Source organism: Ornithodoros turicata, chromosome 4 (genome assembly GCF_037126465.1).
Source record: "Ornithodoros turicata isolate Travis chromosome 4, ASM3712646v1, whole genome shotgun sequence".
Taxonomy (NCBI): Eukaryota; Metazoa; Arthropoda; class Arachnida; order Ixodida; family Argasidae; genus Ornithodoros; species Ornithodoros turicata.
This window is the reverse complement of record NC_088204.1, coordinates 12,226,465-12,251,087: the sequence shown is the minus strand read 5'-3', so window position 1 is coordinate 12,251,087 and position 24,623 is coordinate 12,226,465. Positions and strand designations below refer to the sequence as shown.

General features: G+C 46.4%; 1 protein-coding gene across 1 annotated transcript; it reads right to left on the bottom strand.

Moving 5' to 3' along the window:
- Window positions 1-18,734: 18,734 nt before the first annotated feature.
- LOC135390679 (protein GVQW3-like) lies at window positions 18,735-19,307 on the bottom strand. Its single transcript, XM_064620490.1, has one exon. It carries the CDS (start codon window positions 19,305-19,307, stop codon window positions 18,735-18,737), a length of 573 nt encoding a protein of 190 aa, XP_064476560.1.
- Window positions 19,308-24,623: the final 5,316 nt, after the last annotated feature.

Sequence of the window (24,623 nt, the reverse complement as noted above, 5' to 3'; positions counted from 1 at the left end):
ACGGGTATAAGAATGGTTTCTTTGGGGAGGAAATTTGGGGGAAAGAGCGTATTGTGAGGACCGTGTACATACGGTATGCATGCCAAGCAATCGATTCCGTATGAACTCTGTCGAGGACATGCGGGCCGCTCCGTTCCTGCCATTACCACGCTGCCTCGCGGTTACGTCATGAGACCCCCTAGAGGCTCCCCAGACACTTATTATTGTCCGCGTCGTGCTTTGTGTATTGTACCACATTGAAATCGATTCCACTTGCGTGGGATGAATTTTGCAGGATGTCTGGAGTGTTGCGGCGAGCAAAATGGAATAGTGGCGCAATACCAAACGGCGGGGAATTAGAAATGCTTTGCGAGGCTCACATGAAGCGCCGTTTGGATTGGATTGGATTGAAAAGGAAAATAGCATAGAGGTTGGAATTCCGAGAATGTGGTGATGGCTATACTGCACAATCAACAATTTATCTGGCGCCGTTGTAAACAGTTTGTTGCTTGTAAACCTAACGCAACAATACTACTTATGTGAGAGCGCTCCTAATATTTTTAATTTGGTAGAAAAAATGCGGTGAAAGACGCGGGATGGGGACGTGTGTCTGGAAACAATACCCAATTCGTCAGGCAACAGTGATTTACGATGTGCGGCTATTAAATAACGCGACTGGGAATCTGTTAGGAAGTGTACCTCGCGGAGCGGGAAACGCACGCACGGTTTAGTGACGTTGAACCTTCCACGACAAGCCCCGACACGCCGCGTCTTGTTGTTACTCGTAGTCTATCTGCTGGAGTCCTGTTGCCGGAATCATGACGAGTGCCAAAGTGGAGCAGCGGATCAACCCTGAAATTTCTAGCGAAACTGAAGAAATCTCCGAGCGAGTGCTTGAAGCTGTTGCAAAGGTGATAATGCGATGTCACGTACGCGAGTGTTTGAGTGGCATAAACGGCTTGCCGAGGGACGGGGAACCGTTCAAGACGATGAAGGACCGGGTCGGCCCCTCGCAGCAACACCGGAAGAAAAAATATAATGCAATTGTTCGCAACGATCGCCGCCTGAGCATACCGATCATAGCAGAAATGGTGAATGTTGACAAACAAACCGTACGACACATTTTGCACGAACAGTTTGAACGTGCGCAAGGTCTGCGCCAAACTCGTCCCCAGAAACCTCAATGCTCCAGCTCACAACGCTCTGTCGGTGAAGCAGTTTCTGGCCGATAAGAAGATCCCTGTGCTGGGCCACCCTCCTTACTCGCCGGATTTAGCTCCGTGTGACTTTTTTTCTGTTTCCGAAGATGAAATCCGCTTTGAAAAAGGAGCACATTTCCAAACTGTGGACGACCTGAAGGCCGGAACGGCAACGCTACTGAAGGGGCCAGAACCTGATCACTTCCAGCATTGTTTTTAGCAACGGCAAACTCGTGCCGGACGTTCTATAGGTAGGGGAGGGGAGTACGTTGAAGGGGACACCGATTGAGTTCGAATATTTTTGTTATAAATACACTTTTTCGCTCCAGTCCCGTTATTTAATAGCCACACCATGACTCCAAGAATGATTCGCTGCTACTGGTGGCTACGTGCGTAGCCGACATTTTCGTTAGGGTGAAGACAACCGCGTCGTCTGCTACGAATTTCCGCCATCTTGACGCCCACGCTTACTCGCGATGCGCTCACAAACTTGTAGCTATACGCTTAGCCACAGACTACATTTTGGAGTCGTTTGGAGTCGTACACATTGGCTCGTTTCTTGGCACAGATCCACCACCTGAACGACGGTTTGCCACACCACCTTGCTCTGCCTATCACAATGCAACATTGCGCCAACGTTGGCTGGCCGAAAGAATTGCTGTCCAGCTGTCATCCGACTTTTTGCCAACCGTCGACCACCGGCCATTGCTCGTTTGGGTATGCGACGCACAGAGCGTATGGGAACTGTTCCGTACGTAGCCACCCATAGAGACATTTTCTGACGAAGGAAGGAAAACGAAGATAGGAAAGCATGCTTCGCTATCCATGCCGACAATCAACCGCTACATTCAGAGGTTAATCCTGACCCCGCTACGCACCGTAAAGTAATTCCCGGGTAACGCGTTCCTTCTACACTCGTTGCTCAATTACATTTTTTGTCGAGTAATTTGTAACGGTGATAAATTACTTTCGCTAGAGGACTAACGGTAACAGTAATCAATTAGTTTTTTTGGAGTAATGGGCGCAAGTGTGGAAGAGATTTAGCAGATTGGAAGTTCTTTATGACAAGGCTTCCGTAATGGTACGCCAAGCACTAGATTCCTATGAAGTGGCTGGCATCAGTGCTCATCTAGTATTTGAAATCTTCCGTTCTGCTTTTGGTTTGTATCCGTGGAACGCTTCCAATGTGCTAAAACTCACTAATGTGCGCTTCCTTTTTGATTTTCCTGAACCGCACACAGCAGCCGCTCTCTCGCAACGCTTGCCTGTTCACACCGGCGTGCACACTAGGCACTCTCTGTTTTCTTCCTCTCTGACGCGGAGAGGCGAAGAGGTTTTTTTTCACACTGGGTAGTATTGCAAAAAAGAATTGGATCAAGCATCATTCGTGAACAAAATTGATTGCTTGATTCAAATTGTATTTCAATTATTGATTAATTTTATACCGTGGATTACACTGTCTGGCGAAGGAGCGAGCGTGACCTCTCTGTGTCCAGCCATCCTATCTGGGGCACAGTAATATTTCGAAAGCTGAAGGACTAAATTTCTTTACCTTTTGGTTAGAATTCTACCGCCTTATACGGCAAATTCCGCACTCGAACTGCGCGGACAGAGAAAGTGAAAATAGGATAAAGAGAAAAATATTGAAAGCGAAAATATCAGTGAAGAATGAAATGAAAATAAAAGCGAAATATTCAACAGGACCTACTCTTCCTCGAACCTTTAGAAGGCACGCGTCCAATTTTGCTTTATGTATAGCAAGCATATATCGCTTCTGAACGCGTGGCATAACAGCACGTTCCAGAGCAATGCTGTCGCAGCAAAAACGAAATAAAACACACAAAAAAAGAAGAGAAAAACTGTGCACTGTGCTCCGATATTACATTTCGAAATCCTGATACCTAAAACTCAATATAACCCGCGCATTCAGAGTAGATATTTGTCGTCCGCTGTCCAACAGCGTTTACTTCTCGACTGCACATTAGGCAATATCGTATGACAGCGTCTCGGGTTCAGGCGTGGATGAACAGGAGTACAAAAATGCAACTGAACAGAGCGGGCAGAAAAAAAAAAAAAAAAAGAGAGAGAAAATGCTCTATCCTGTGCTGCGTGAATTTATGTCGGCGTTATAAATTACCATATTACTTATGGACAGGATGTCACGTTGATTTTGGGATTGAAGCGGCATGCGTAAAACTCTATCGAAAGCGGGTTTTTTTTTTCGTAACAACTGGATATTATTCTGTTTCCATCTACCTTTATGAAGAAAGGAAAAGGAAGAGGTGCTGCGTCGAGGCATATCTAACGTCGTGGAAGTCAAGTACGGAAGGTTGAACCATGCTGGGGTGAACTGCTATGTTTGTCTCTTTCTTTCTGTTCAGAATGTTGCATTGACATAATTATCTAATTACACAAGCAACTCACCAAATTACACTTCGCTTTTCACTAACACCATAACAACGTAAATGTTCTGCGTGCAAACCATCGTTACAAGTAGTTGGCGAACTAGCTGGTGTACGGAATGCAAACACATGTTTGCAGACAGTTTGTATGAATCATATAAAGATGCGAAACGACGCGCGATTCAGGAGGCGGTGCTGATCGCGCACAATTACCAGGTGTGTCGATCAGTAATGCATCAACTCCCTAAACCCTATGCTCAACCTTCTTTTCCTATGATTGTTTATGAAATATTTCTTGCTGACCTGAGTTGCTTGTGTGTTTTTGTTCTCGTTGGGATCCCTATACTCAGGACATGAGTTTGCAGTATCGTTACAGTATGTACAAACTGCTAAATATATGTACAATCTCTACCGTTCGGATGTACAGATATCAGACAAAAATTGGGCTTGAAAAATAGGTTCTGATTATCTACGCCATTTACATAGTCTGAATCCCTTGTTAGAAAACGGGGTTCCTCAGAGCAACGCACACACATTTCACGCATTTATGTATACCGATTAGGCCTAGTCCTCAGTTTTGCGTTTCAATGCATCCGTCAATGTTACGTTTGCGTATTGTCATCGAGCAGGAGAGCTACCTATGGATGTACACTCTTAAAAATGAACTTCACCGCATAGCACGCTCTGCGCCAACCATAATCTCGAATGATATCGTTATCTACCCTGATTTGTTGAAAACGGGAGGCGTACGCCTTTTTTTGTGACACTTATGCTGTTCATAATTGTCACAAAAAAGGCGTACGCCTCCCGTTTTCAACAAATCGCGGCAGATAACGATATCATTACAAATGATGGTTGGCTAGGAGCGTGCTATGCGGGGAAGTTCATTTCTAAGAGAGTAGTATCGCACTATGCTGAAAGGCAGGATAACAACGCTCCTAAAGGAGATTGCTGTTTGTACGGGCTATACCATGCGAGCAATCCATGATATACGGGAGAGTCGCGACGGAGGACAGTACAAGTCTAGCAAACTGGCTAGAACAGAATGTCCCACTCACCCTGATCATAGCGGAAGATGCGAGTGGAGCAAAGCCAGCGACGGGAGCACTCGACTGGGCCGAGCACTGCGTGCTCCCTGGTGATCAGCGCCCGCAGTCCAGTACACTCTTAAAAATGAACTTCGCCGCATAGCATTTGACACCTTTTTTTTTGTGACACCTTTCAGGCACCCCTTTTTGTGACAATTATGAACAGCATAAGTGTCCCAAAAAGGCGTACGCCTCCCCTTTTCAACAAATCAGGGCAGATAACGATACAATTCGAGATTATGGTTGGCTAGGAGCGTGCTATGCGGTGAAGTTCATTTTTAAGAGTGTACGAACTGCCTGAAACAGACCTAAACTCTCGCAGTCGGGGCCACCGAAGGCTAACCGTCTGGGAACCGACGGAAGTCACTTGGAAGGGGACGTACGCATAGGTTCACAAAGTTAAATTTTTATTGGACGGTGCGACGCAAAACAAATGCAGGGTGTTGCCGCGGTAACCATGCCGCCGCAGGCTCTTATCTTCCTTTGCTTCACTTCACGTGTTCGGCTGTAAGTCGTTTCTCGTAAAGTATCGTCGCAAAAGGGCGGAGGTGATTGTGAAGCCCACGCGTCCCCTTTTATCTTTCCTTTTCCTTTCCTTCATTTTTTTTTTCTGCCGATAAATCCCCCCCTCCCCCATGCGTCTGCCAGACAGAGACACTGACGCGGACGGACGTATTGAAACGCAATAGTGCGAACCAGGCTTTAGACCACTGAGGCAGAAATTCCTGCTCACCTAGCGAAAAGGGACGGTGCTCAAGGTATAGTCACGGAGCAAACGCGCAACAAGCGTAAGTCTCGGATGCATTGCTCGAATGCTGCGACTCTGAGCTACAGTCCGACATCGAAACTACCATAGTACAATTATTATACACGTAACATGAAAAACGGTAAGGAGCAACTAACATTTATTTGAACAAGAACTTTCGTGCAATAGACTGCACTTCTTCAGGTTCTTCCACCTGAAGAAGTGCAGTCTCTTGCACGAAAGTTCTTGTTCAAATAAATGTTAGTTGCTCCTAACCGTTTTTGTGCAGTGCAGTTTTTGTGCAGTTTTTGTGCTGAAGTGCAGTCTCTTGCACGAAAGTTCTTGTTCAAATAAATATTAGTTGCTCATATAATCGTTTTTCATGTTACGTGTGTGATTCCCTCTTCGCGGGCTCCTTGACAGTGTTTCTTTTTTTCCCCCCTTTTCGACGTATACAATTATTATAATTAGATGGTCCAAATTACTTACCTTAATTAATTACTCTCTTTCTTAGTGCCAGCTCCTGTGGCATAGTGGTTAGGGTGATCGTTTTCAACGCCGAGACTGGGAGCTGACACGGGTTCGAATCTACGCACCTGGCTGTGCTGTCTGAGGTTTTCCCTGGATTTTCCGGCAGGCTTTCCCGGACGAATGTCACCACAGTTCCCCCTGAAGTCGGTCCAGGACGCATACTGATCCCTTCCACCTCACCACCTGTCGCCCACTCCTTCCCGCTGCCCCCTCTCCATCTGTGAACGTCTGTACGCCGCTCATATAGCCACAGTTGCTTCGCGGCGTTAACACGGAATGAAAAAAAAAGACTTCCTGCACGTGTCTTTCTGCTGTCTCTCTCGCGCAAGATGTCTGGTGATAACGCCGGGAAGATTTCGTACTGGCTTTCCTCATGGTGGCCCTAAACTGCGGTCGTTTATTTCTGTGGAACATTATGGCTTATCAGCATGTCCAGAATGGCGTGCACGGGATGAATCGTAATAAGCCTTAGACGTCGGAAATAACGCGAACATTTGGGAACGTAGTTTTAGGCACTGAAGGGGAACGACAAATCTCGACTGCGTGTCGCTATAAAAGAATATAGTAGGGGCTTTGTTGCTGTAACTTGAATCATGTTTTTCTTTCGCCCACTTCCTCCCCGTTATTCATGTCATAAGCACAATACGAAATGTTCGGCTCTATTTGTTCCCCCCTTTTTTTGTGTGGGAGGAATCCATAACACAACATTTACACTTCCTAATTCGCCCTCTTTGTCACCAAAAGGAATGGAGACGTCAGAGCTCGTCTGTGAAACATGAAATATGAAAGCGTATCAATAATCAGCGTTTTCAGTCGGTGAGAGTTTCAGGACAGCACGTTCCACGTGAAAACCCGACACCACCCTGCCTCCCTGCGCCCTCCTGATGAGGGCACGATAACGCCGAGACAGCTGGGTGTGTCATGGATGGGGTAACTTCACCAACACTCCTGATGGTTACCGTGGTGCAGGGAGCATACAATAAAGAGTACTGAGGGAGGCTCGCATGTTTTTTTTCTGGCGGGGCAGTCCTCTTGCTTGGACTACCCAAATACCAGAGCAAGAAGGTTAGCTCCCCCCCCCCTCTTCTGTGCCACAATCATCTCTTCCTCCCTCTTTCACCCTCCCCTGGGTGAACTGAGCCGCCAATTCTGAGCAGGCTGACCGTACCTCCCCTCTACATCACCCCCCAGCTGTCCACTGGGGCTTGTGTGGCGCTGGTTCAGATGTCCAGACCTTGTCTTTCACGACGGTTACCATTATACATGAGCCTTCCATAGGCTATTTGTGAACCAGAATTTCGTGTTCTACATCGCCAAACACGCTATGTGTTTGGCGCCAGAAAACACTGCGAATAGCGAAACACATACGACTGCAAGATCCGGGAACATCTTTCCCACTGACAAAGTATCCGACATTATCGAGCGAGATATAGACTGAGGAAAGTACGCGCTAGGAAGATATAGCGTAAAGAGATGGCCAAGAGTATCCAGAGTATGCAGGGCATACGAAGGACGCATACAAGGCTGAGATAGTCACGTGCACTTAAATAATTCTGATGTTACTTTTTTCGCACTCTCGTCTCCGCCGACATCTCGTGCATTAAAGTCGCTCGTGCAGATACTCGGTGCATGGGGCAGTCGGGAACGAGTTCATGTGCTCACACGAGAGGCAATTGGAATATGGTCGTTACACTGTTGTGTTCTTATCTGTACATTTCAATGTGCATTGTAAGTTTCATCATTCAACCAGCAGCAATTCGATCACCTGTAAAGAAATTTTCTGTATATAGGAAGTGTCGGGGTTCACAGCTGGACGCCCAAGTTTGTTCGATGTTTGTACTTCGCACGCTCACAACATGCAGAAAAAAAATCACTGTACTCTTTGGCGCCCTGTCAGACGCGTAAGAGACGCGATAGCAGTGCAGCACAGGAAGGGCGATCCCTGCGCTGCGACCGTACATGATTTGCGGGCGGCGCAGCGGCAAACCCGACAATAGTTTGCCATGGGCCTCGTGCAGAAACACGGGTTTCGCCTGCAAACACTTTCACTTCTTGTTGAAGTCACTGCACTCTTCGGTGCGCATTTCTGAATATGTGGCCGCATGGAGTGGGGGCATTGGTTTGCCGCACGCTTTGCCGCACGCCGCTTACGTTTCCGCATTTTCGGCCACCGCGTCTGCGTCTCCCGCAGCGGAATCTCCGGCACATCCGCGAACTCTACGTCTTCGCGAATGCTCCTCAGTACACCGCCTACGTTGTAACTCCGCCTCCTTCGTGTTGCCAGACGACGTGGATAATATCACGTGACACGCGCTGTGCAGACACCGAGTGGGTAAAAGCGCCAGCTCGTTGACGGTATAGCCAAGGTCGTGCGCAAGATTAGGAGATGGTGAGTTCGAATCCTATACCACCGGTTAGGCTGTCTAAGGTTTTCCCTGGGTTTTCTGGCAGACTTCCCAGACGAATGTCGGCACAGTTCCCCCTGAAGTCGGCCCAGGACTCATACTAACCCCCCTGTCCCCCACTCCTTCCTGCTGTCCGTCCGCGTCTGTAACCACTCATAGCCACAGTTGCTTCGTGGCGCTAACATGGGATCAAAAGAAGCACACATTAGCGATCACATCGGAATCGCTGTACGAAAACTGTTCCGCATAAAAGAAGCTGTCAAATCCATGATCAGCAGCATGATGCAGGTCACTTCAAAGGAATCAGGTGATTGACGTAGCACATTTTCGGAACCGTCATAGTGGAATCCTTCCAATCTGTTATATCTCTTCTAATCCGTCCAGTTCTTCTAAATCTCCCAATTGAACCGGCGCCGCGATAAACAAACGAAACGAGGGGGAGCAGTGTGACGCGACGTGGACACCAAGGCCTATAGGGTTGGAAAAAAATACGGATATTTTTACAAAAAGATCATGTCAAGTGCGCGTTTTTTTTGTTTGTTTTTTTGTAAGAACCCGAATATTTCTGGAGAATATAGATAAGCCAAGAAATGTGACAGAGAGTAAAAACAAATGTGTTTTGCTGTACGTCTTGATTTCGGGCGACCTCTCATAGCATTGGTTTATGGAACTGCATGTCCCAGTAACATTGAATGAGCTTCCATTGTTTTCCGAAAGGTGGAGACCCATGCACGCGTGGGTGAATGGTGTAGACGCTACACGCCAGGATTAGCTGTCGTTACTTCAGTTACAATGCCTCCAGAAGGCAGAAGAAAGCCTCTCCCTGAATGGGCAAAAGTAGAGGAAAACGAAAAAAAAGTTAAATTTGAAAAGTTGAAAAAGCCAAGTTAAAAAGTCATAAAGTTAAAAAAGGTGGAAGTTAATGTTGCGCGTACCTGGTCTTTTGTAAACAGCCAACTCTACAATAAAATAAAGCGGGAATTCCGTGCGACGTTGAATTAAGATTGTCTTTCACATCGCATCCGGACAAGATCTCTAAAAAAATCCGGATTAAATTGTGTGGATAAAATATAAAAAAAATCCACCGGATAAAATCCATGTGGATTAAATCCAAACATCCCTGCGAGGCACCAAATCTGCGTTAAATAATCGGATTTTAATCATTATTTTTCCTGTATACTCTCGTACAATAAAGCGTGTGCACGGTGTAAGAACCGCAAGTCTCAAAGTGTCACCGCGTTAATGACACCAGATTTCTGCATTTTGTTCCGTCAAATGGTATAGAAGAACGAGCTCGACACTTTTGACTGACCACTACCGGAATGTCGCTGTCCACAACCACGCAAACAACAACAAAACGAAAAGAGAGAGAGAAAAACGAAAATGGAGGCAGTTAAGGGCTTATCCCCCTCATTCGCCGTTAGTCTAACTTTCCCGAATGTGTGCTCCTTACTTCCAGTAAATCACTTGAGCGTGAAATGGCTGTAAGGTTTGCCATATTTTTCTTTCCTAACTCCAACTGCAACTCCAACTCCCATTAAGGTTTGCCTTAGAGTCACTAAATACGCCTGTTTAGTGACTCTAGTTTGCCTTTTTGCTGCCTTCGATAGCGCCTTCCTCGAGATAATCGAACACTTGGTACGTGTGTTTACTCCGCAAATCGTTGCTTATTACTAGACGAGCTCTTGGGATTGTCCCATTTTATCCTTTCTGTTTGTACCAATCAGCGATGTAGGGCGCAACCCAGTTTCAAGCAGTACAGTTTCCGTTTGTGCCATTTTATCTTTCTCTCCCCTTCGCATACACATGTACACAAGAAGTAAGCCTGATCTCTATGACAGCACGTGAAGTAACCTGAAACCGGACGTATTTACCCGTGTAATGCCGCTTGGTGGTTGGGATATGGAGATAAGTAAATAAATAAGTTTCATGTTTACAGACACGAACGAAACGTCAGATAACGATGCAGCTGGTGGCTTATTTAACTACATCGCACTTATTCTGAACCCACTGCACCGAACAGCACAGCCGAGCTAGCATAGCTAGCATGCACGCGAACTATACCTCAACGAGACTAACAGGTTTAACAATTACTGACTTATCAGACAGTGTGCCTCTTACACAAGACCAAACACAAATAAGGCCCTGCATCGATCTGGAAGTGCCTTCTCACGGCTCTACTTTCGGCCCGAGACAAAGGAATTCCTGACATACGCCTTCGCCTTCTTGATACAAGAAAACACAACATCTTTGGAGACCTTTTATTCCTGCTTCTCTTTTCTTTGTTGACGAGTTCATACCAGAGATTCCAGCTTGCACCATAGAGGACACACAGCGGAGTGTTTATTATACTTTTCTCTGAGATAGCTTGCCGAAGTAAAAGGTATCATGTGTGAAATTGTTCAGAAGAAGTTTCTGGACTCCTACTCGAAGAATCAGAAGGCATAGCGCTAAAAAAAAATTACTTCTTTCTCTTTGTGGCTGTCGCTATGTGCCTTTCGTGTTATGTACGTATTCAACGACGGTTAAAAAAAGACAGAAAATCAAGTTGTACATTGAGAAGGTGCGTGTATGGTACAAAACCCTGTGAGACGAGCTTTTATCATATGAATCCGAATCGTCTCGCGTCATTTTTTTTCTATTCTGTGTTAGCGCCGCGAAGCAACTGTGGCTATGAATGGCGTACAGATGTTGCCAGACGGAAAGAAAACAGCAGAAAGGTGAGGGGGAAGGGAGGTTAGCGGGAGTGCTGGACCGACTTCAGGGGGATTTGTGCCGACTTTATGTCTGGAAAACCCAGGGAAAACATCAGACAGCACAGCCGGTGGTACGATTCGAACCCACCACCTCCCAGCGCGCAGCATGACCTTGGCTTCTAACGAGCGGACGTTTTTTACCAGTTCGGCCGCGCCGCTGGTTGCTTTGCTCATCCGCATCCGACTCGTACGATCCGCATCGTCCCGCATCCGCGCTAGCGCTGTCCGTGTTCGATCTGCACACAGCAATGATTACTCTTATTTTATCCAAATTAGCACGTATTCTGCGAATATCCGTTTACATCCTCGGTTGTTGCCCGACTGACTGCCGCCGCCCTTTTTCATCTTGTTAAGTGTGAGGTCAGTCAATACTGGCTGGCTTCTTGAAAAAAGAAAAAAAGTTCTTCTTCCACTTCTTGTTGACGTCTCCACTGGCGCTTCGTGTGAATGTTTCAAGAACGAAGCCGAACAGTCGCATAGTGTTTATTGAAACAAAAACGTTCGCCTTGGCACAAGTTGTTTTTTGCATTGCAGTGTCCCTTTAAGGTCACTATTAGCGACTAGCACTTCCGGTGTTTGCTGCGTCTATCATGATGACGTCTTCCGGAATAGATAGAGCCCAGTAACTACGCCACGAGATACAACAACAACAATAAATGATGATGATGAGATGGGGTGTTTGCCGCGAGATACAACAACAACAATAAATGATGATGATGAGATGGGGTGTTTGCCGCGAGATAATTGAATTAGATGATCCTTTTCTCAACGAAGTCTCGCGTCATTATAAATTACGGGTCATGATTTTGCTTTTTCTGTCTTTCTTTTTCTATTTTTCTTTTTTTTTTTAATGCTTCATGGTTCGCTTCCCGGGACGGCTTTAGTTTTGCGCCTAAAGTTTGGACCGTTCTCTTCGTTGACGAAGCCTTCGCCCCGATGAATTTATAGTTTATGCCCCGCCAATGATGTACTTTCGACGAAACGCACGAAAAGAAACATAAACTACAGTAAAGTAGATTAGCAGGCTTAGTAAACTGAATCAACTTTTTTTATGGTCCCTGCATATAGGGACTCCGCATAGGGTTGTATTATGCGTGCCTGCGTTGGTCCGAAGTTTTCTCTGAGTTTTGCGGCAGACTTTCCAGATGAATGCTTACACAGTTCCCCCTGAAGTCGCCCCGTGACGCACACTAATCTCTCTGTCCCCCACTCCTTCCTGCTCTCCTCTCTCCATCTGTCAACCTCCGTACGCCGGTCATACCCCCAGTTGCTGCGCGGCGCTAATACTGAATGAAAAAAAAAAACACAAAGTGAATGTAGGGGAATACTTCAGTATTTGCAGGAGCGCATCCACAACATTCATTTTATGTAAGGTACTGATACCAAACAACCTGGGTAGCTACTTTTAAAACGCATTCGTCTCGAAGAGTCTCGTTCTTCGAAGCACCCCAGTCATTACAACGTAGACAAGACTGTTGCTGTCGTTGTCAACTCATCCCCTTATACACCGATGATATACCGGAAGAATTCACAGTTAGTCGTACAACCCGGGTTTCGTCGGTAGCAAATATTGAATGCGTTCACGAACGTGCAGCGCGATATACGTGTGTTAAGATTGACCCGATTTCCTAACGCGGGTAAGATATACCAGAACGATAGAGGGAATAAACAAGGTATCCAATCATTTTAAACAAACACGGGAAAGAATGAGACCCTGCTCCATATCCTCCACATCCAATTTACGGACTTGTAATTTACGGCACGATCCGGATCGTTAAGCCGTGAAGATGAGATTGGGCGAATGATCCGCCTCTCCTGTTCCGTTCTTCTACCCATCATCATCGTCATCGTCATCATCATCATCATCCAATTTGTATAGGTGATTTACCGATGATGAAAGGGCGCTTTGCTCACGCCGGTGTTCCATTTCCAAAGCTCCCATTGTGTAGGATGTGATCTTTTCGCCGTCGCAGTCTCAAACTAGTGTTCTTACAAATAAGGGTGAGTGGCTTTGCGAGCATGGGGAGTTGCGGCAAAGTAAATAGTGCTACAACAAGAACAACAACAACAACAACAACTAAATGGTGAATGATGATGTCTCCTCTTAGGCAGCTGGACCGCACCCCGATTCGGTGGGTTGATATGATCTGATGAGTGAGCGTGACACGCACGCGAATGTAGCAGAGCAAATGATTAGGGTTCGTTTAGTCCTTGTACTTGTATAGGATCATAGAGCAACTTCTGAGGAAGTTTACTAGATCACTACCAGAATGTAAGGTTGATAACAGCGTCACTACTCCTTCACTCTACTGGTTGCTATCAGCACCAACCAACAACAAACCAACAACAACAACAACTTTATTGCGAGATGGTGAATGGGGAGTTTCATCGCCAGGGGCGATACTCTACCCCATTGCTGGTGGTGATGTGGGGAATGAAATAATGAGCCCCTTCACAATAAGGATCAAAGTTCTATAGTATCCATAAAGTGGGAAGAAAGCTCTGAGAGCAGAACGTTGGTGGGCTGGATGTGGCCAGGGACCAAGCAATTTTGTGAGAGGGAGAGAGGGGGCGAGAATCTAGTTCGATAAGGGATCCGGATAGTACAGTTCGGAAAGGTTGATAGAATGTGATGTAGTTGGTGACGTGTCGAGAAGGTTGGAGTTGCTATCAGATTTTTTTTTTCCGCGCAAGGTTACCACAAGTATAGTCTTGTTGACGGATGTATGATAACGCATATCTTGTATCTTGTACATACTTATCACGGTGAATGACCCACCACATATATCATCCCATTTATGTGTATGTGTGTGTGTGTATCACGGTGACAGTCCCTTGTATATATATATAGATTATTTATTTTCGACGTCCTTTTAGTATGCCATGTTGATCATCTGTCTGTCTATTTTCATATCATGTCAGTTGAGAGCTAACGCCTGTTTCTGTTGTTCCTGTCGTCTACCTCTAGAATGCTGCTTCACTACACTGTACTGTGTGCATGTACCAAGTCTATGCATGCACCGTTTTGTAAACAGTGAGTGGAATTAACCTGCTGTCGTGGTAAGCTATGTTGCTGTTCTCTTTACTCAGGTCCCCGTGAGACATGGAAGGAGTACCAATATTGGATCCGGCCGGAAATGCCACCCGCCCGACAGAACCTGTGGCGTTGCGCAGATAGGTCCCTATTGCGGGGTTGTCGGGGTTGCGCTGTTTAATGGCTCTGATAGCTGCCCTAATGATGTATAGTATACTGGATCAGAGAGGAGAGTGCTCTTTCTTCCAAGGGCGTGGCGATGGGAACCATACTGGATAATCTTATGGTGGAAGTGGAGGTGAGGGCCTTATACTTCGCTACGGGTAACAGCCGCGATAGACTGAGCTTGACCTTCTTGTACGTCAAGAGCGCGGTCCCTGCGTCGACACCTCATTTTAGAGGAACGGATCATGCAGCTTTTGTCCCAGAAAGTCTTCTTGTACAACTGCAGTGCTCAGTAAACTTTTACACTTTTCGGGTGTAAATATCTTGTTCTATGGCTCACGTCTTTTTAATGCGTCAGCATTAGAAGCCCCACGTTGAAGAAAAGCTGGCGTTGTAGCGGGGTTAGTGTGGTGTCCGTGTACAGCGGTGTATGAGGACATGTAGTAGATATGTACGAGGGGTGTTCAAGTGAAACCGGGACTGTTCATTTTTCGCAAAAGTAAAATGAACTTACAGGCCGAGAAATTAGTTTTCTTTTTCAACGTAATCTCCAGGTGCACTAATGCCCTTGTCCCAGCGTTTCACGAGGGCTTGGATGCCAGCGCGTAGAAATCCTTACCGGCGCGTAGGAGCCATGATCAGACCTCATTCTTGACCTCGTCGTCGCAGCTGAAGTGGCGGCCCCCAAGGAACGCCTTCAGTGGCCCGAAGAGATGGAAATCGCTGGGGGCGAGGTCTGGACTGTAAGGGGGATGTGGCAGCAACTCCCAGCCAATTCCTGTAAGGTGCGTGTCGTGAGATGCGCGGTATGCGGGCGTGCGTTGTCCTGAAGGAGGAGGACTCCTTTGGTGATGAGGCCCGGCCGCTTTTGCTTCAGCGCCTTATGCACATCCCTGAGAACCTGGCAGTAGTATGCACTATTGGTGGTGGTACCACTGGGCAGAAAATCAACATGAACAACGCAAGCCTTGTCCCAGAAAACCGTTGATGTTCTCAGGAGCTCTGACACTGGGCTCTGAGCCGCCCCGGATGGGATCGTCCTGCACTGATGTACGGCCTCTTGGAACCGTTTGCATCACTCAAACGCTTTGCTGCGGCTAAGTGTATCGTGGCCATACTGAGCCTGAAGTCTTCTGTGAATTTCAGATGATTTTACGCCTTCATTCACGAGAAACTTCATGATAATTCGCTGTTCGATGTGCGCGCTCACCTCGTTGTCGGCCATCTTGTCCAGCACGTGTCTTCTGTTTTGCACCAGAGCCTGACAGGTCTGAACAGGTCGAGCCTCTCTTTGTGACTCCTCCCAATGGCCAGACTCCCTTTTAATATACGTTTTGCACAAAACTTTGGACCACCACGTGGTGAACGCGGAGGCTTGTCGCGTGTGAAAATGACGAAAAAGAAGTAGCGCGAGCCATTTGTTACACTCAGGAGACAGAAAGTCCCGGTTTGACTTGAACACCCCTCGTAGATAGATAGTACAAAGATATATGTAGTAGATATGTGTAATATAGAATACTAATATATAAACGATAATTTAAATTTTTTTAATTGAATTCGGTGTTGGAGGAGCAATGTTGCCAGGCGCCAAGCATATTTCGGACCCTATGAGGTGCTACTGCTCAAAAATATGAAGTATTTTCTTTTTTTACGATACTTCCGCGCGTCACAAAGAAAAGCAATATTCTGGCCGAATATAGTTCAATGCACGTAGATTTCAATGGCATGAATTCTTTTTTCTTTTATTTTTCTTTCGTGTTAGCGCCGCGAAGCAGATATGGCTATGAGCGGCATACAGACGTGGATACATGAAGAGAGGACAGTAGGAAGGAGTGGGAGACAGGGGGGGGGGGGTTAGTATGCCTCCTGGGCCGACTTCAGGGGGAACTGTGCCGACATTCGTCTGGAAAGTCTTCGGAAAACCCAGGGAAAACCTCAGACAGCACAGCCGGTGACAGGATTCGAACCCGTGTCACCTCCCGGTCTCGGCGTGGAAAGCGATCACCCACCACTATGCCACGGGAGCTGGTATACAAAGAAATGCTGATTCATGATGATGATGATGATGATGATGACGATGATAGTGGACCTCCGCAAGGCGCACGCAGATTTTGCGCTTTTGCCCCTTTCATACTGCACCGCATAAGCTCGTTGCGGCTTCCATTTTGCGAATTACAGACCAGACCTCGGGGCACTACTCTACGCTTTTCTAATTTAAACCACGAAGCCGTTCTATTAATTAACGAAATTGATTTTGAAAGTTCATTACGACTCTCGCCGGCTGTTCAAACAATCGATGGAGTAAGAGTGCAAAAAAAACAAGGAAAACAAACCAGAATGGGACGGAGACAGGCACTCTGTTCCAACTAGATTTGTTGCACGGTGAACGAAGTCTTTTATACATGAGGCGCAGTCGTCACTCCCAAACTGGAACCCAGCACTTCGAATTCTTTGGTCGCGATTGCAATTGACTCATTGCTGATACACTTATCAGGAGCTCTGATGAACCGTTGCCTCTACTAGTTCACGCTCTATCACAAAGCATTCGAAGTGCTGGGTTCCAGTTTGGGATTAACGACTGCACCTCAAGTATAAAAGTCTCCGTTCGCTCACCATGTAATAAATCTAGTTGGAATTGAGTGCCTGTCTCCCTGCCCCCTTCTGTTTTTGTTGTCCTCGTTTTGCACTCTTACACCATGGATGTACGATGCCAGCGAGTCGAATCAGTAGCTTTATTGTGTGTTCAAGCAATATTTCGTCCGAGTAGGCTTTATCGCAAATACAGGGTGAATTTAGCGAAGGTTACACATTTTGATCAGGTCGTAAACATGGAAGATGACGTTTCTGGCGTTTCAAACTTTGCAGCGTCATAGTCATGTGTCTGAAGTTTCATCGGTATTTTCTTTAAACGCTGTCACATTGTAGAAAAAAGTCACACGCAAAGCAAATTCCCATCCGATACATTTCCTATGGCCTACTCCGCCCGCAAACCGCCATGCATCCATCTGCTTGACGTTCACATTCCCCCGTATAGGTGGCGCTGCCTCGAAATCTTGCATCTGGTCCATCTGGTGGTTGTTAGTTCAGTAAGTTTTGGTTTTGCTTCGTCTGCAAACAGCGCCACCTATACGTGGCGATGTGAACGTGAAGCAGACAGAAGAAAGAATTGGGGTTTTGCGGGCGGTATAGGCCATAGGAAATGTGTTTGCTTCTAACTTTTTCTCTACAAAGTGATAGCATTTGAAAAAAAAAAAAAAAAAAAACAATCAATAAAACCCCAGGCAAATGACTACCAGTCTGCAAAATTTGAAGGCGGGACAGTGACGTTATCTTGTACTTTTACGACTCGATCGTATTGCGTAGCCTTTGCTAAATTTACCCTGTAGATACTATTCGCTGCGAGATCGACCTATAGGGGGCGACACTGTCACCATTCTAGTGTGGGCCGATGTCTGGAGTTGATGGTTCTTTCCCGTAATTATTGGGTATATTCACATGAAAATCACTTGTGCCGCGATGGTACGATACTGTTCGGCTCACCAATGCTCCACCTACTGCACTGAACGCAGAATAAACGTGTAAATGCAGACACCGCGTCCACATGCAGTAGTTCTCCGTTCTCCGCAGCGCGCCGACACCGTTTGATCTCGGAGCAAATATGCGGTGCAGTTTTTTTACGACAAACGTAACGTGTATTTGTGACAATTTGTCTTCTCATGACCACCGTGTATGATAGTTATTTTTGTTTGATACAAATTTCTAAAAAAGCTAATAGAGCAGCAGATATGCCATTTTTACGGCGATGCGGACGTTCTGTAAGACAGTACGTAAGTACGAGGGGCGTTCAAGTCAAGCCGGTACTTTTCATTTTTCGCAAAAGTAAAATGAACTTACAGGCGACAAATTAGTTTTATTTTTCAACGTAATATCCGGTTGCACTAATGCACTTGTCCCAGCGTTTCATGAGGGCTTGGATGCCAGCAGCGTAGAAATGCTTACCGACGGGTAGCAGCCATGATTGAACCACATTCTTGACCTCGTCGTCGCAGCTGAAGTGGCGGCCCACAAGGAACGCTTTCAGTGGCACGAAGAGAATGAAATCGCTGGGGGCGAGGTCTGGACTGTAAGGGGGATGTGGCAGCAACTCCCAGCCATGTTCCTGTAATGGGCTTGTCGTGAGATGCGCGGTATGCGGGCGTGCATTGTCCTGTAGGAGGAGGACTCCTTTGGTGATGAGGCCTGGCCGCTTTTGCTTCAGCGCCTTATGCACATCCCTGAGAACCTGGCAGTAATATGCAGCATTGATGGTGGTACCTCTGGGCAGAAAATCAACATGAACAACGCCAGCCTTGTCCCAGAAAACCGTGGCCATGACCTTACCCGCAGACGGGTGCTTCGGAACTTCTTGGGAGCTGGCGAGCCCGGATGCTTCACTGTTTTGATGCGCCTTTAGACTCAGGAGTGAAATGGTGCACCCATGTTTCATCGCACATGATGATCCGATCAAGGAACGGCTGCCCTCCAGTGTCGAAACGGTACCTTAGCTCTTGGGAGAGCTCCAGTCTTCCCTGTCTTCTTCCCTCCAGTCTTCTCTGCCGGTCAAACACGGAGAGCTGCCTCAGGACCCAACGGGAACTAACTTTCCGAAACTGGAGGTGTTCATGAATGATAGTGTTCAACGTTCCCACAGAAAGGTCCGTCTTTCGAGCCAGTTCGAGACATGTTATCCGTCGGTCCTTGAGGGTCAGGCGCTCGACAAGTTGGATGTTCTCAGGAACTCTGACACTGGGCTCTGTGCCGCCCCTGCCGGGATCTTCCTGCACTGATGTACGGCCGTCTCGAAATCGTTTGCACCACTCAAACGCTTTGCTGTGGCTAAGTGTATCGTGGCCATACTGAGCCTGAAGTCTTCTGTGAATTTCAGATGACTTTACGCCTTCATTGACGAGAAACTCGATGACAATTCGCTGTTCGATGTGCGCGCTCACCTCGTTGTCGGCCATCTTGTCCAGCACGTGTCTTCTGTTTTGCACAAACTTTGGACCACCACGTGGTGGACGCGGAAGCTTGTCGCGTGTGGAAATCACGAAAAAAGTAGCGCGAGCCATTTGTACACTCAGGAGACAGAAAGTCCCGGTTCGACTTTAACACCTCTCGTACAACTTACAATGAAGAAAAACCTGCTTTACATTATTGTGCAATGTTAGATATGGCATGATGAAATTGAGAGTGATCCCCGATGCCTGTAATCGATTCGGGAAGGTGGTTCCACTCTACTGATACGTTGGTCTGATGATGATGATGATGATGATGACAGGAGAAAAATAATGGAGATGTGAGCCCGCTCACTGCGGGACAAGCTACTCCAGGTCTAGTAGAGAAGAAAGGAAAAAAAATTCTCAAAACACGAAAGCTCTGCTATGCTCTTAACGAAGGTGATGAGTGAGCGCGGTGCACCCTGACGATGAAACGCCGGCCATTCGCCCAGCACTTTCACGACGTCGAAGGGTCGGCTATCAAGACGTTCCAGGGATCTGTGAAGTTGCAAAACTGCAGTTCTAAACCGCGCACATTAGAGAAGAAAATGTTCCGAATCTTCAAATTCTTAAAAGAAATAGGGCGTCTTTAAATGGTGACTGGCTCCAATTCTGCTACCTTAGACATTCCCATATTCCCCGGAAACTTCGAATGAAAGAATTAAATAACTGATTTTAGGTAATTATTCATCTAGTACGAGGGGTGTTCAAGTCAAATCAGGACTTTCTATCTCCTGAGTGTACAAATGGCTCGCGCTACTTCTTTTTCGTCATTTTCACACGCGACAGGCCTCCGCGTTCACTACGTGGTGGTCCAAATTTGTGCAAAATAGAAGACACGTGCTGGACAAGATGGCCGACAACGAGGTGAGCGCCCACGTCGAACAGCGAATTGTCATAAACTTTCTCGTGAATGGAGGCGTAAAGTCATCTGAAATTCACAGAAGACTTCAGGCTCAGTATGGCCACGATACACTTAGCCGCAGCAAAGCGTTTGGGTGGTGCAAACGGTACCGAGACGGCCGTACATCAGTGCAGGACAATCCCGGCCCGGCTCAGAGCCCAGTCTCAGAGTTCCTGAAAACATCCAACTTGTGGAGCGCATGATCCTCAAGGACCGACGTATAACATGTCTCGAACTTGCTCGAAAGACTGACCTTTCAGTGGGAACGTTGAACACTACCATTCTGAACACCTCCAGTGTCGGAAAGCCGGGCCTCCTCACCAAAGGAGTCCTCCTCCTAAAGGACAATGCATGCCGGCATACCGCGCGTCTCACGACACGCACCTTACAGGAACACGTCTGGGAGTTGCTGCCACATCCCTCTTACAGTCCAAACCTCGCCCCCAGCGATTTCTATCCCTTCGGGCCACTGGAGGCGTTCCTTGGGGGCCGCCATTTCAGCTGCGACGACGAAGTCAAGAATGCGGTCCGATCATGGCTGCTATGCGCAGGTAAGGATTCCTACGCTGCTGGCATCCAAGCCCTCGTGGAACGCTGGGACAAGTGCATTAGTGCAGCTGGAAATTACGTTGAAAAAAAACTAATTTCTCGCCTCTAAGTCCATTTCACTTTTGCGAAAAATGAAAAGTCCCAGTTTGACTTGAACGCCCCTCGTACAACACAATTTGCTCGGAAGCTAGGAGCTTAGCTCAAAATCCTCGGCCGCCTCCCATAGACTTGAACCCCTAAGCAGATAATGCACCACCGCAGAAATTGGGAAGATTACTGCTCTCGTTTTCATTCGTTGTTTCTTTTTGGCTTTCATTTGTTCTACAGCGAGCGGTTTAAAACAATATAAGAGTGCATCCTTATTGGACTGAGCAAGAAGCTACAACTACTAAGCAACATGAGAATGCCAGCACGCATTCTTCTTCTATGACTTACTTCGACCATACCAGCGGCATGGGCGAGCGGGTTAAGGGCGTCTCGAGCTCGTTGGTGGAAGCCAATGTCGTGCTGTAGCCCGGGAGGTGGTGGGTTCGAATCCTACAACCGGCAGTGCTCTCTGAGGTTTACCCTGGTTTTTCCGAAGGCTTTCCAGACGAATGTCGGCACAGTTCCCCTTGAAGTCGGCCCAGGACGCATACTAACCGCCCTGTCCTCCACTTCTTCATGCTGTCCTCTCTCCGTATGTCCACATCTGTACGCCGATCATAGCTACAGTTGTTTCGCGGCGCTAACACGCACGGAATTTAAAAAAAAGCAACTTCCAAGCCTCGCGTTATCGGACTATCATATCCTTGGCCACCTGAAGGAGGATGTTGGCTGCTGTAAGCTTGCATCCGACGAAGATGTGAAAGGAGTAGCGCACGAATGGCTTCTTGCCATAGACTTAGCTCCTGGACTAAGCTAAGATCTTAGCCTCTAGGCTAACATAGACTAAGCCCCTGGCTTCTTGCCATAGACTTAGCTCCTAGACAAAGCTAAGATCTTAGCCTCTAGGCTAACATAGGCTAAGCTATTGGCTTCTTGCTATAGACTTCTCTGCTGGAGTATAAGCGCTTCCCAAGCGATGGCGGACTACGTAGAAGAATTATAAATTGTTTCCCGGAATATTCAACTTAATTATTTCCTGAGTGCAAACGAAGAACCAACGAGCCGTGTATATCGCAATGTTCATTATTTCATTCTTCATAATTAACTACTTAAGGCTACTTCTTTGAGCCACCCTCGCATTTCTGCAGTTTTAATCTGGCTAAATTGGATTAGTTCAACCTTATATTACAGGAATATAAGTTCATGCACTTCCCAAACAGAGCACGTCCCTAGGGCAATCTTATGAGAGAGCACGCAAATGTTATGCATGGAGACGAAAAATATGAACTCTATGTCATCGTCATCACTGTCAGTTATTTGTGTGTGTGTGTGTGTTTTTTTTGACGAGAAAATTATTTCCCGTGCTGTCGCACTGCTTCAAGGAACAGCACACGTTCAGACTTAATAATTAATTCAAACTTCATTGCTGCCTCACTGTCCCCCTAACCTACTGAACGATACTCATTATGTGTGAGAGGAACCGTGCACACGTAAATGAGTTAGCTCTGTTGTCACAGTCGCGTTAGGAAGATTGCGCGTACTAATTATTTTCTCACGGACATTCGGCTTAAGTAATTACGTTAGATTAGATTAGATTAGATTAGATTACATATAGATTAGGAAGAAAGAAAAAAAAAGGTGCAGATTGAAAGGCTGGAAGGCGTTAATGTAGTTCTCTGTAGCAGCCGAAGATCATCGCATGCGGGATGTTTACATGTTGACCGTTCTAGAGAACAGTCTTGGGAAGTAAACTAATTAATAGTAATTAATATATCTTCTTCAAGAGAGCGACTTTCATGGTGAGCGCCAGTCAGCGACAAGTATAGCTATAACGACGATGCGATTTGTTTGTGAAATTAGACAGACAAAGACGAAATTGTAAACTAGTAACGTCACTAGTTACTGTCTAGTTACAGTTATTGTAGGATACCCTGTTGGAATAAGTATAATAGCATAAAAGCTGGACCGTGATCGCGTCCGCACCGGCTTCGAGTTGAATCCTTGATGCGTCTTTCTGAATTCTCAGCGGACCTCATTTGTAGGACACTGACAAACACTTCCCTTCGTTAGAGAGCTCTTTATTTTCGGTCAACATAAAGCATTGTAGAATGAAGATGTCACGTCAGGCTCGCAATAAATAATCCATCTACAGCACCTGGGGATGATAACAGAGGGGATAGGAGGCCTCCTCACTTTCTTAAAACAGTGTTGCGTAGAATGCCCAATGTTTCAGTCACAGTAACGCATTCGGACAGCCATGTCCTGAGAGCGTCGGCACTATTAACTGCATTCTTTTCTATTACTATGAAATATAACCCAACACTTTGATTAATACAGGATATGTGAACTCCAGAGCACTATAGACTGTATAAACTCCAAATTGCGTCAGACCTGGGGATCCAAGTTCCAATATTGTTCGTGCGGCGTTTCTTTGGACATTCTATAACGACATCACTATTTCACCATACATGTCTGTATGACGTTTCATCCTGAGTACTGAAAGGGACTGAGCTTGACATTCACATTAAAGTACTCTCACAGGTGCGTGGGAAGGGCTGGAAAAGAAATAGTAGAAAGGGAGGCCCGAAAAGGAGCAGTAGACATACAAGTTACTAGTCCGGGACGCATATTCGTACAACGAATACAAGTGCAAAGCGCAAAATTGCTGCGCAAGAGAGCTTGAAATACCGCTGGGCCAGACAAGGTCTCTTTATCGTCTGCCAGTTCATGGCGTCACCTCAGCCGCCCAACAATGAGGTGCGCAGCTACTTTTCTCTTTGTTTCTTTCTTTGAGGCTGTATTTGTCGCTGCCCGTCTCGCGTCTGAAACATAGACGTCGACCGGTCGACTTGTTATCGCGCCCTAGCAGATGACTCTTGGCAGCCAATAAATTGCCCGGCTAATCCGACGTCACAGCACGCCAAAAGTAGCTGAATGAGATCGCCGCCGCTGCGCGCACTCTTGTACACTGATTTTTTTAGGAAATACGCCCTTCCCAAAGGAAATATTTTGCGTGACGATTCCTGAAGGTGATATGTTCATATCACGCGGTAAAAAATATATATACTATATATATATCTATATATACAAGATCGCCTTGTGTCACGTGGTACACTTTCGGATTTCGCGCGCGTACTTTGTACCAGGAAAAAACTCGACACTGGGCGTGCGCCGTAGGAAACAATTTATTTATTTATTTATATACCTCAAATGCCAAGAGGCATTACATGAGGGGGTCTTAGAGAAAAAAGAGGGAACAAATAGTAACAGAAACGAACATGAGACAAATAGCACGCAAACAGTTAAGAAACAAATCATAACAAATACAACATTTCGCACTGCTTCACAAAATGTTCATGAGATGCTGAAGCTACAACATTCGCAGGGACGGCATTCCACTCACGAATGGATGTTTGCATTGGGGAGTAATAAAAGTAATCAGTGTGACCAAAAGCTGCTTGCAGTTTACATAAATGATCAACTCGGCTTGAGGAGTGATGTGCCATTTGCAAATAACGAGACCCATGATGGAAAAGTTTATACATGAATGAGAGTCTCCGTATTTTTCTTCGATTTTCTAAGAGAGGGATGAGTTGCATTTTTTTTAAATCTGTGATACTCTGCCTGTCATATCTGTTATATATAAAACAGACAGCTTTGTTCTGAATGGACTCAAGCTCATTAATGAGGTACTTCTGATAGGGACTCCATATCAGCGACGCGTACTCTAATTTAGAGCGTAC